Source organism: Anomaloglossus baeobatrachus, chromosome 10 (genome assembly GCF_048569485.1).
Source record: "Anomaloglossus baeobatrachus isolate aAnoBae1 chromosome 10, aAnoBae1.hap1, whole genome shotgun sequence".
Lineage (NCBI taxonomy): Eukaryota > Metazoa > Chordata > Amphibia > Anura > Aromobatidae > Anomaloglossus > Anomaloglossus baeobatrachus.
This window is the reverse complement of record NC_134362.1, coordinates 187,172,710-187,186,260: the sequence shown is the minus strand read 5'-3', so window position 1 is coordinate 187,186,260 and position 13,551 is coordinate 187,172,710. Positions and strand designations below refer to the sequence as shown.

Here is a 13,551-nt window from a genome sequence, read left to right as displayed (position 1 = left end):
TTCCAGCGATGTGTCACTTACTGGGCTGTTTGCTGGCATTTTGATAAAAATCACTGTTTTCTCTGCTGCAGATCTAGCAGTTATACAGAGCTCATGAATATGCTGGACTACCTGCAGCACGCCAAGTAGTCCTGTAATGATAATCTCCTGCTAATTAAACAGTTGTTTTAGCAAAACTATACAAAACAGCTCAGTAAGTGACATCGCTGGAATCAGGGTCTATCTCTACATTATGCTGCTCTCAGATTAGATGGCAAAAACCTGGTGACAGATTCCCTTTAATAATGCCTGACCTTATATTAATACTGCATCAAGCTTTACAGCTGTTCTAGCCATCAATCCCTTAGTATCTTTACATTTTATATTTCACAGACAATGTAGTTAGAAAGTACAATTACATTACTGATCCTGAGTTACCTCCTGTATTATGCTCCAGAGCTGCGCTCACTATATACATACATTACATTACTGATCCTGTACTGATCCAGAGTTACCTCCTGTATTATACTCCAGAGCTGCACTCACTATTCTGCTGGTGCTGTCACTGTGTAAATACATTACATTGCTGATCCTATGTTACATCCAGTATTATACTCCAGAGCTGCACTCACTATTCAGCAGCTCTAGAGCATAATATAGGATCAGTATAGGATACAGAACGCAATAAACTCAATTTTTATGTAGATGAATGCTTTACAAAATGTCCACGACTGAGAACGTACCAATACGCTCAAAATCATAAAGGGGTAATCACCGCCGGCTGCTACGGTGAGCCGGCAGTGATCCCTGGACATGTCTGCTGGTCAAATCAGCAGATGTGTGCAGCTATCAGGCGTGGGTGGATCCACGATCCACCTGCGCCTGTCAACCCCTTAAATCGTGATGACATAATGTGACAGCGCAATTTAAATGGCCGCAGCGGGGAAATCTCCTTAACGGGTTGCCGATAGTTGCCATGGTAGTGACGAGTCATGTAATAATGCCAGTCGCTATCATGACGTAGTTCCTGTTACAGCCGGCTGTAACAAGAACGCAGCATTTCTGCTGATCAGAGCGGTGCAGCTCTGATCAACAGAAATGAACCAGCGATCAGACTGCTGATCTAGACAATTTAACCCCCCCCCCCAACAAACTCAAGAGTTCAAATCACCCTCCATTCACCCCATTGAAAATTAAAGTGTTAAAAAAATAAAAAAAAGTTCAGAAATGCCCGATCTATGAAAATATAAGATCAATTAATCTGATTGGAATTTTTTTGCAGTTACGCCATGTACCAAACGACAAAATTATGTTTTTGGGTAGTTTCAAATTGTTGCATTTTGTGCACAACAGGCGATCAAAATGTAGCATCTGCACAAAAATAGCACCAAGAAAAAAAAAAAAAAAAAAAAAAAATCAGCCATCGCTGAGCCCCAGATCCCAAAAAATGAGAACGCTACAGGTAAAAGTAAACCTATACATGTTTGGTGTCTACGAACTCGCACCGACCTCAGACATCACACCCACACATCAGTTTTAACATAGTTAACACGGTGAATAAAATACCCCAAAAACAATTGTGCAATTTTTCCGCACTTGAATTTTTTTTGCTCTTTTCCCCACACACTATATGGTAAAACTCATGGTTTCTTTTAAAAGTACAGCTCGTTTTGCAAAAAAATAAGCTCTCACACGGCAAGAGTTAGGGAAAAATTAAAAAGGTTACGGCTTTCGGAAGAAGGGGAGCCAAAACAAAAACAAAAATTGCCCGGGGGTGAAGGGGTTAAAGCAGACCCTTCACTTTACAGCTGCAGCCCCTTGTACAGATACATACAGATGGTCCTATTGTACATATTGGCATTTTTCGCCTTAACCTTCCTCGGTGAATAATCAGGGCTGTGCACCTCGGACAGATTCATCTCTTCCATCTCTGCCAGCGTGGGAGCCTTGAGCAGTATTCGGGGCCGAGCCCGCGGGGCCGCACCGTCCGGAACCGAGAGGTTCATACAAGACGTTGACTTCTTGTCAGCAGAACAGGCGTCCACAATACACGGGAGCGAGCCAAATCCTGAGAGAGGATAGAACAGAAGACATTGGGACACGTGCAGAGGACGTGTGAAGGAGAAGAACGGCTGTGAGCCCCGAATACAGGAGAACGTCGCAACTCGATCGGATCTCACAAAACGGAGAAGATGGAGAAATTCTGGTCTCCATCTTCTCATCTGTGATACGAGAGAATCGGATCAAACTGACACTATTCAGGGTTTGCTCCGAGTGTCACATACTGGATCCGGTTCTCCGGCACACACACTACCCGCTCGTGTAACCCGTCCACACCGCACCTTTCTGTCCTCGTTTTTCCGTCTGCACCGGACGCAGTTTCGGTTCTTGTTTAATCTCCTCCAGAATCCTTTCATGGAGACTGATCTGTCTGAGCGGCAGCGGGGGAAGATTCCTTTTGGACACCTGCGGCGAACAGAACCGGTCAGTTTACAGATCGCGCTGCACAATGAGCGACGTAAGACAGCGCCTCACCGGCTTCAGAGGAGGACGGGACCTGATGAAGTCCAGGATCAGTTCATGGGCGTCCTTCTTCACCTTGGGAGGTATATCCCCTCCGATCTGCCGAGAAACAGAATTCAGCACTAAGATTTCAAAAGCCACAACGATGAAACATGAGTTTTCTGAGCAGATTTTCCCCATAGATTTGCATTAGATGCAGAAAATCCGCATATGCGTTTTTTTTAGCGCAGTTACGCGCATCAAAGACGCATGGAATCCAACCCTAAAAAAAGTCAAATACCAGGAAGTTTAAACAAAATAAATATATATATAAAAAAAATTATATTAATATATATATATACACACATACACATATATATATATATATATATATATATATATATATATATAAAAATATATTTTAATTTTTTTTTTTTAAATAAATAAAAATAAAATCAGCTTTTATTTTAATTTTAAACATGACACCAAACAGAAAAAAAACGCAGCTAAAAAAAAAAAACAATAATAATGCAAAAAAACAAAATTTACAGTATAGGAGCAAAAATTCTGCAAGATGAAAAACTCATTGTGGGAACGTATCTGTGTATTTTTTTGCAAACTAAAAGCACAATATGTTCGTTTTTGATACAAGTTGTGGATCAAATTGTCCCACTAAAAGTCAATGAGAGTCAAGCACAGTGTTCCACTGATACCGGCAGTCCCATAGACAATGAATGCAGCAAAGATGGGGCCCCATTTTCTGGATTTCTGGGGGTACTAGGAGTTGGATCCACAGTAATCAGTTATCCCCTATGGGCCGTTTCACACATCAGGCATTTCGCCGGATTACCGGATCCGGCACACTCCAATACAGTGTTAATACTGTAGAATAGCATCGCAGCACGCTCCGGTCATATGACAGCATGTGACCGGAGGTTGCTGCGATGCTACTGTACTGTATTAACACTGTATTGGAGTGTGCTGGATCCGGTAATCCGGTGAAATGCCAGATGTGTGAAACGGCCCTAAAAACACTGACGTTTTGCACGGACCGTGTTGAAGGCGAGTATGGCCCTCGGTGTGCCGTGATTTTGGCACACGTAGGTTCTCCACCTGCTATCCGTGATAGCACACGGAGAGCAAGAACTTTATACTCACCTGTTTCCGGCATTGCTGTCTTTGGCGCTGCTGCTTCCGTAGTAAATATTCATGAGCAGAATGAGCGGGCCCGGAAGCAAGTGACAGCAGCGCCGAAGACAGGCGAGTATAGGAAATAATTTTATGTTATGACACATGTTTTCTCCAGTACGTGTCACACGGATCACATCAGTGTGCGGTCAGTATGACACCCACGCTGCCGGAGAAAAACAGATATGTCGCCATGTGGAGCACACAGACACACAGTCCATGCCAAAAGACAGAGGCATGCGCCGACCCATTGATTTCTACTGGGTCTATGTGCGTCCGTGTCTCCAGGATATGTGATAACGGAGGTCATACCAGAAACACGAATGTGTGAAGGAGGCCTTATGAGTAGGGAATAACTTACCCATCTTGGAAAAAAAAAAAGCCCTTATACAAGCCCCATACTGGACAGGTGCCTATATGGTGGTTGTAAAATCCCAGCAAAACACTGCAACAAAACCACAGCACATGGCTGACATGAAACCACAAGAGTTCCTTTCTACTCACCATGACTTTGCGCAGTTTGTAGTTTCGTGCCCGGATGTCCTGCATAAGCATCTCAAAGGGCGTGAGCTGGTACTCCGTGGGCAAAGAGTTAAACATCTTCTCCCGCACCTTCTTCAGCTGCACCCCATGCCGCAGATCTCTCATCAGCTGCACCCACAAACGTGCCTGTAGGAGGCAAGACACCAAGTGTGATGTGCACAGCATGGAGCACACCGTGGAGCGTGCGCAGCCGTGCAACACGCACACATAACACAGCACACACTGCACAGCACCCAGCAACGAGCACAGAGCCACACACACAGTGAATGTAGTACGGCGGGACACACAACGACTGCAAGACATGGGGATATACACAATGGGCAGCAGAGGCCATGCAGGATCACTCACACCATGCTCAGGGATATACACAGGTGCCTGTCTCAGGACTTCTCAGGGATTTACACAGGTGCCTGTCTCAGGACTTCTCAGGGATTTACACAGGTGCCTGTCTCAGGACTTCTCAGGGATTTACACAGGTGCCTGTCTCAGGACTTCTCAGGGATATACACAGGTGCCTGTCTCAGGACTTCTCAGGGATTTACACAGGTGCCTGTCTCAGGACTTCGCAGGGATATACACAGGTGCCTGTCTCAGGACTTCTCAGGGATATACACAGGTGCCTGTCTCAGGACTTCTCAGGGATATACACAGGTGCCTGTCTCAGGACTTCTCAGGGATATACACAGGTGCCTGTCTCAGGACTTCTCAGGGATTTACACAGGTGCCTGTCTCAGGACTTCTCAGGGATTTACACCGGTGCCTGTCTCAGGACTTCTCAGGGATTTACACAGGTGCCTGTCTCAGGACTTCTCAGGGATTTACACAGGTGCCTGTCTCAGGACTTCGCAGGGATATACACAGGTGCCTGTCTCAGGACTTCTCAGGGATATACACAGGTGCCTGTCTCAGGACTTCTCAGGGATATACACAGGTGCCTGTCTCAGGACTTCTCAGGGATATACACAGGTGCATGTCTCAGGACTTCTCAGGGATTTACACAGGTGCCTGTCTCAGGACTTCTCAGGGATTTACACCGGTGCCTGTCTCAGGACTTCTCAGGGATTTACACAGGTGCCTGTCTCAGGACTTCTCAGGGATTTACACAGGGGCCTGTCTCAGGACTTCTCAGGGATTTACACAGGTGCCTGTCTCAGGACTTCTCAGGGATATACACCGGTGCCTGCCTCAGGACTTCTCAGGGATTTACACAGGTGCCTGCCTCAGGACTTCTCAGGGATTTACACAGGTGCCTTTCTCAGGACTTCTCAGGGATATACACCGGTGCCTGCCTCAGGACTTCTCAGGGATTTACACAGGTGCCTGTCTCAGGACTTCTCAGGGATTTACACAGGTGCCTGTCTCAGAACATCACATCCATCTGGTCTCATGTACAAGAAGCTTACTATCCCAACCAGGAGGCTACAAGGATGGGGAGCACTAAATTATATGAAGGCTGAGGCTCCGTTCCCACCATGGTATTATGCACCGGCACCAAAAAAACCCTTTAAATGAGACCATTCCATTTTGACACCTGTATTATGGCCGTAAGTTATCACAAATCATTACTCTACTGATCGGAACTGATGGTTTCATAAGGACTGGGTCGGGACTTGCAGATATACGTAATACTTGCACAAATATGTCTGAAATATGGGTATTGGTTTGCATCCATATAGCTGTTTTAATCGATCACCTATGGGGCTGTTTTTGCAACAAGTGCATGGATTTCTATGGCCACGTCATCATTGTCCTAGCCAAAGCCACCATGTAGGCTCCGATCTAATGTAAAGCCCCTCACCCAGTCTGTGTTTTGCAGGTTCACCAGTCCGTCCGATTCTGTCTCCTCCACCCTCATCTTCATCAGTATCTAAGAAATCAAAACCAATGTATTATCCAGGACATCGGTGGGGGGGGGGAAATATTGTCAGGGACCAGTCATGGTGGGCTTCACTCTCACCTCTTTGGCTTCTCGTATTTTGTGGAGAAAAGCTTGAAGCTCCACAGTCTCCGCAAAGAGTGCCCTGCATACCGCCTGGTAGTGGATGGACGCCTCCTGGGGGTCCGGGAGATGCGAGGCACAGAAGCGCAGAACTGCCGAAAAACTCCGCACCACCTTTGGAGGAGCTTCTTCATCTTCATCCTCTGTTCCTTCATAACCTTCGTCTGTCATGACCCCCTCAGATTCGCTGGCGGCCATGAGGTCGATGAGCTGCTCCAGTTGGGGGCTGAGCTCTCGCTCCTCGCTCTCATCGAGCCCCCAGTCCAGTGCCCGGTAGATGGTAAAGCCAAGACATTGCACCATCTGTAGGGGTAAGAAGGAGACGTAAGTGCCCAGTAGATGGTAAAGCCAAGACAGTGCACCATCTGTAGAGGTAAGAAGGAGACGTAAGTGCCCGGTAGATGGTAAAGCCAAGACAGTGCACCATCTGTAGAGGTAAGAAGTGCCCAGTAGATGGTAAAGCCAAGACAGTGCACCATCTGTAGAGGTAAGAAGGAGACGTAAGTGCCCGGTAGATGGTAAAGCCAAGACAGTGCACCATCTGTAGAGGTAAGACGGAGACGTAAGTGCCCGGCAGATGGTGCAATGTCTTGGCTTTACCATCTGTAGAGGTAAGAAGGAGACGTAAGTGCCCGGTAGATGGTAAAGCCAAGACATTGCACCATCTATAGAGGTAACGGGGATCCTAACTCTCAACCAAAACCCCCAGCATAAGTCGCCATTTTGCTATGACGAGCTGACTGAGCAAGACCCTGTGATGGGATGTCCTCGCCCTGTATCTTCAGGGCACTGCCCACAACATACCCATGTCTATCATTGTGTGAGCTGAAGATACAGAGAAGGGTCAGAAGATGGAAAGCACGAAAAGTAGATCTATAGGTGGCTGTAACCTCTTCTATTCTGGACTAGATGGAAGATCATAGCCGCCCGAAAGTCATTACCGGCTGCCCTACATTACACGTCCGCCATGGCCTATTTCCTATAAATTACTCTCATTGAGGTCCAGAAATACCATCAGGGTCGTTTTCATTGTATTAGGTCCGATTTAGTATACCAAGTCTTTACTCTAGAAAATCCCCTGGAACAATACAGCTATGTTCACACACAGTTCTTAGTTGGTTTTTTTTTTTTTTTTTGCTGTTTTTTTCAACAGATCCACTCTTAGGCTATGTGCGCACTAGAGATGTGAAGTTTCTCGAGAAAATCTTCTCGAGAAACTTCTGGGAGTGAAAGATTTGCTGACCTCCGGAAAAAATCCGCGGCAAAACCGCATGCGGATTTGCCGCGGATTAGACGCGGATTTACCGCGGATTTGCCGCGATTTTCCCGCGGGTGGTTCCCTGCGGATTTTTGCAGTCTGTACTGCAGAAATCCGCGGGATACCTGCGGATTTAATGGACATGTTCATTTTCTCAAGAAACTTTCTCGAGAAACTTTTCTCAAGAAACTTTCTTGAGAAAAATCCGCACCAGTGCGCACAGCTTTTTTTTTTTCTCATAGAATTTCATGGGAAATGTCTGCACAAAGATTGCAGACATTTCTCAAGAAATTTCCGCGGCAAATCCGCGGGTAAATCCGCGGGTATTTTGCTCTAGTGCGCACATAGCCTAAGGCCGCTTTCACACATCAATTTTTTGCCATCAGGCACAATCCGGCAAAAACATGACAAAACGGATCCGGTGTCTGTTGACGCCGGATCCGTTTTTCCCCCATAGACTTTCATTAGCGCCGGATTGTGCCGGATGGCCTTGCGTTTCATCCGTTTTTTGCTGATAATTTACTTGTCCGGCGACCGGATGAAACGTTGAAGAGAACGTTTTTGTGTCCGGCAAAAAAACGGACCGCGCTGGATCCGGCGCCGTACGGCGTGTTTTATAATGGAAGCCTATGGACGCCTATGGACGTCGGATCCGGCGTAATGCGGCAAAAAAACGGATCCGGCCACCGGATCCGGTTTTTTGTTTTGTTTTTTTTTTTAACTGAGCATGCTCAGTATCACACTGGATCTGTCAAAAACCTGAAGGAACTGATGGAAAAAACTGATGTAACTGAGCCGTTTTTTCGCCGGGTCCGTTGCATCAGTTTTTTTGCCGGATTGTGCCTGATTGCAAAAAACTGATGTTAAAATCCTCCTGGAAAAAAACAAACCGCTTGGAATTCTTTTTTTATTTGTTGCTATGGTAATTTCAATTTCAAATTCATACGGAATGTTTAAACACCTGGTGGAAAACTGTCCAATCAAAAGGCTGCAAAGAACATTCCAGGAAAAAACACTGTTCAAAGCAGCTACAAAAACTCCCCAAACTAGAAGCGTTTTCTGCATGAAAATCGTGTTGGCTCAAAAAACTGTGTGAACATAGCCACTAAAAGGGGTTCACAGATATGCAATCTAGCCTCAGGATTGGGGGTAGCTTATGTGGCATGTTTTTATTTTTGCATGGAAAATCAGCAACATTTTTCAATGTGTTTCGCCCAATCTCTTCCACCTGCTGTCTTTTTAGGGTATGTGCACACGATGCAGATTTGGTGCAGACATTTTCTGCACCTTCTGACAGAAAAACGCATCGAAAAACACAAGCGTTTTTGGTGCGTTTTTTTTTATGAAGTTAATGGCTGGTAGGGCTAAAAAAAAACAAAACAAAAAACGCCCCAACAATTGACAGATTTTTTTTTTTCTGCACCAAATCTGCAAAGGAGAGGGGGAAAAAAAGCAACGTGTTACAAGACTTCAGAAATCTCATGGCCTTTGCTGGCTTCAGGATAGGCATGCAGATTTCTCAAAAACCGCACTGTGTGTACAGCCTTATAGGTGCGGTATCAGCTTGCAAATTGCCCTTTGTTTTTGGTGTTACTGTACTTTATATACGCAGTACGTCCACTTCTATTGCGGAAATGCACCTCTTTTTTTTTTTTTTGAGCCAATTCCCCCCTTCACCCCCCCCCCCCCCCCGATTAATTTCAATGGGTGCATTTAAATCTGCGAGCTAAACAGACGGCCTGGCATTTCTTGGACATAAAAAGCGCATTAAAGGGAATCTGTCACCAGGTTTTTGCTCCCCCATCTGAGAGCAGCATAATGTAGAGACAGAGACCCTGATTCCAGCGATGTCACTTATTGAGCTGTTGGTCATTTTGATCAAATCAATGTTTTCTCTGCTGCAGATCTAGCAGTTATACAGAGCTCATGAATATGCTGGACTACTTGCAGCACGGCAAGTAGTCCTGTAATGATAATCTCCTGCTGATTAAACAATGATTTTATCAAAGCTACACTAAGAATCTCAGTAAGTGACACACCACTGGAATCAGGATCTCTGCCCCTACGTTATTCTGCTCTCAGATTTAGGCATCAAAAAAATTGGTGACTGATTCCCTTTAAGTGCAGAATATATGAGCGGATTTTAGATACAAAAACAATGGGAATTTAACCTTTAGATATCCGGAACCAAAATCCGCAACAAATACAAGGAGGTCCAATAGCCCCACGGTCACATTAGATGATATCTGTATTAGACTGAGTTCACATGGCCAGTAATCATCCTGCAGAGATTTGTTGGCAAAAAAGTTCTGCAAACACAACTATTTTTGCAGGATCCGTTTTTTTTTTTTTTTTAATATTGGAGTCCATGGAGAAAGGATCCGTTAATGGGATCCGTTGAGTAACCATAGCCATGGCTTACTCAATACTAAGTCCTATGAAAAAATAAATAAAAAATACGACATGGGACATGCTGGGACTTGCTGTGCTGCACCAATTTGAGTGCTTCAATGTCCTAAAACATGACATGCAGAAAAAAAAATCACGTGTGACTAAGAAATAGGGCACGGCTGTGTGTGCATTAGCGGATATCCTCACCACAGCGCAATTATCCCATTAGTAATTGTGAGGCAAATCCCGGGAAATGAAGATGAATTATGACTCCAGTCATAATCCCTCATCACTCCCTGGCAGTGCCCCCTCCCTTCTTGTTCTCAGTGTTCCACTTACACCTCCATGGCCATGTCCTGTGATATGGAGATGAGGTGGTGTGGGAACAATGGACACAGGATGACTCCCTGCCGTCACCCTGTAACAAGAGTTGTATCTCATTAGCAAGGCTATGGAAATAGCCAGACAGAACGACTCCAGTAAAAAATGGTTCATATCTCGCAAGCCATATTTCCGATAAATATGGCAACCATAAAAATGGTGTCTCTGCATGCGGACGATGCCGGCACACCCTTTTTATGGGAGCAGGACATTGGGAAATGCCCCAGGCGTGATATCAGCCAATGGGGAACTGGCAGACAGGTCATGAGTCCCCTCGTTCTGTAGCTAAATTCATAACTGTCACAATGAGAGCGTTGGCGTCCGCCTACGACGCTCCCAGGCAAAGTTATGGCCCATATTCCATGTTGGGATATTGTCCATAACTCAAGCCAGGGGTGGAGCAGTGCTCCCTGTGAGGTCACGAAGGTAGGAGGAGACCTGGATCTGCCCAGGTTGATAACCCTACTTCGGCCATTTTCCAGTGTTCTTTCGCTGGGGGCACGTGTAGGAAACATCTGTGGGAGTTCCTGGAAACCTGGTCTACAGCGCCCCCCTGTGGCCAGACGCAACAAGGTAACTGCTGGAACTGTGTATGCCTGTTTGTAACCCATGCTTTGATTGTAACTGTACTCTGACATATGTATATTCTGTAGATTCCCTATTGTATATATTGTAGTTCTAGTGTGCTTTAGGCTGATTAAATTATATAATTAATCTTGGGCTGTTCTGTTATCTCGATCTTGAATCCCACGTCCGTGTGTTCGGCTAATAGTTACCGTGAAGCGGTTGGTGGCAGCGAGTTTGTGCCAAGGATTATTGTGGGGAGGCCAGTGAGATTCGGGGAGATTTTATATATTCCGCCCGCGGAGGTCGGGGGAATATATACCCTACTCTCACCGGGGACCCTTCAATAATCGGCATAAGTAGTATAGCGGCCTCCTTGCTTATTGTCGGGCAATTCCATAATTGGCCTGACTATAAGAGGGGCGCTAGAGAGCGCATCACGTGCTCTGTCTGTCGGTCGGGAGGTATAAAGGAGGGGTGACCCCCACTTGTTACCCCCCGATTGTGACGTACTGGTAGCCAGCGCGGGGGATTTCTGAGTGACCCCCCCGGTGGTTTGTGACATATTGGTGGCAGCGGTGGGATTCGAACCCACGCCCCCGAAGAGACTGGAGGGGGTGTCCCCCTCAACTCCCCTCTCCAGGCCCGTGGCAGAACCAAGACGGTGCCACCAGTGCAACCTACCTGGACACTTCAAGGCCATGTGCCCTCAGCGTCCCAAGGCCCCGGCTCCGTCCCCGTCCCAAGGGCCGCCCAAGGTGTATTGTGTGGGTGGGGGTGGTGGTAGGTCCCTGGACAGCTTCCAACCTGTCACCGTCGGCCGGTCTGTGACCATAGGACTGCGAGACAGCGCCTCGGAGGTGACTCTGGTGCGGCCTGAGATGGTGTCCCCCCAAGACTTGATCCCTGGAAAAACCCTCGCTGTCTCCGGGATTGGAGGCACTGACCCGGCGCTGCCTGTTGCTGACATTTATGTGGACTGGGGCGCAGGGCGGGGGGTGAGGGAGGTGGGGGTAACTGATCGGATCCCTGCAAACGTGCTACTTGGGACAGATTTGGGGCAGATAACCTCCCAGTTTGGGCCCCCCCCAAGGGCTGAACCTTCAGCCAGTACTGACATGACTCCTGACAATGTTAATGTGTTATCTATGAATGATGTAAGGGAGGAGGGAGTGAACTCTGATATTTCTGCTTGCACAGACACCATAGACACACACACAGCTGCAGCTGTGACAGGGGAGGGGGTCAGAGAAAGGTGTGACAATGCCTCTACAAGTAACCAGCCTGTGAGCTGGGATCTGTTGCCCTCTGCAGGGATAAGCAGAGAGCAGGGTGCTGCAGGGGGAGGACCAGTGTATGGGGTGGGGGCTACCACAGCAAATGTGGGGTCCCCAGAGATTTCACAGCGGGGTTCTGTTGCTGCAGGAGGGGAACAGGCAGGTGAGATTGGGGCCGGTCCAGGAGCGGAAGTGCTCCCAGGTAAGATCTCGGTGCATGGTTCCCCCACAACCGGGGTGTCAGGAAGCCAGGTAGGTCTGCCTGAACCGGCGACTTGGTCAGGAACGGAGGAGGAGCAGGCACGACCCACGGTCGCAGCGGCTGTGGCCGCTGTCACCCGCAGTGGGAGTGCTGGAAGCCAAGGGGCCTCCCGGAGGTCCGATAGCTCTTCCCCTTCTGACCAAGTGGCAGCCGAGTCAGGTGGAGGCCAGGACACAGGTCCCGGGGTACTGACTGAAGATGTGACAGTCTCGTCGATTCTGGCCACATCTAGTCAGGGGTTTCAGGCAGCGTTAGAAGCTGACGACAGCCTGAAAGCTCTTAAGGAGCAGGCGGCACAGCCTCCCTCGGACTCGGACCCGGAGCGAGTGGTCTGGGACCAAGGACGGCTGTACCGGGCCACGGTCCAGCAGGGTTCACCGGAGGCGTGGCCCAGGGACCGACAGTTGGTGGTACCCTATCCGTTCCGGACGGAGTTGTTGCGGATCGCACATGAGATTCCGATGGCCGGACACCTAGGGATCGCTAAGACCAAGGCCAGGTTAAACCAGCATTTCTACTGGCCAAAAATGGGGGCCGATGTGGCTGCCTACTGCCGTTCGTGTGAAACCTGTCAGAGAGTGGGGAAGGCGGGGCCACGCCCCAAAGCCCCACTAGTATCTCTGCCAATCATCGATGAGCCTTTCAGGAGGGTGGCTGTGGATCTGGTCGGCCCGCTGGCCATCCCCAGCAGCTCCGGGAAACGCTTCCTACTGACGGTAGTGGACTATGCCACCCGGTACCCAGAAGCAGTGGCCTTGTCGTCCATTCGGGCTGACAAGGTGGCCACCGCATTGCTGGAGATTTTCTCCCGAGTGGGTTTTCCCCAGGAAATGCTCACTGACCGGGGGACCCAATTCATGTCCCAGCTGATGGAGGCCCTCTGTAAGCAGGTCCAGGTGCGACATCTGGTGGCCAGCCCGTACCATCCACAGACTAATGGCCTGTGCGAGCGGTTCAATGGCACCTTAAAGCAGATGCTTAAGATGTTGGTCGACTCCCATGGGCGTGACTGGGAGCGGTATCTCCCACACCTGTTATTTGCTTACCGGGAGGTTCCACAGGCCTCAACAGGATTCTCACCGTTTGAGCTCCTGTACGGGCGACGTGTGCGGGGCCCCCTGGCTCTGGTGAAAGAGGCTTGGGAAGGGGATTTGGCCACCCCTGGAGTGTCGGTTATCGAGTATGTCATGCGCTTCCGGGACAAAAT

The 13,551-nt window shown here is 48.1% G+C and overlaps 1 protein-coding gene across 1 annotated transcript in view; it reads right to left on the bottom strand.

Annotated features, from left to right (window-relative positions):
* Positions 1-13,551, bottom strand: part of LOC142254726 (protein spire homolog 2-like) — a 48,646-nt gene that overhangs the window by 11,637 nt on the left and 23,458 nt on the right. Inside the window, exons 3-8 of the mRNA XM_075325978.1 lie at positions 6,170-6,514; positions 6,011-6,079; positions 4,174-4,338; positions 2,515-2,601; positions 2,322-2,445; positions 1,884-2,047 (exon numbers count right to left, since the gene is read on the bottom strand). Of these exons, the coding sequence (XP_075182093.1) occupies positions 1,884-2,047; positions 2,322-2,445; positions 2,515-2,601; positions 4,174-4,338; positions 6,011-6,079; positions 6,170-6,514 (954 nt within the window). The remainder of the gene's footprint in view (positions 1-1,883; positions 2,048-2,321; positions 2,446-2,514; positions 2,602-4,173; positions 4,339-6,010; positions 6,080-6,169; positions 6,515-13,551) is intronic.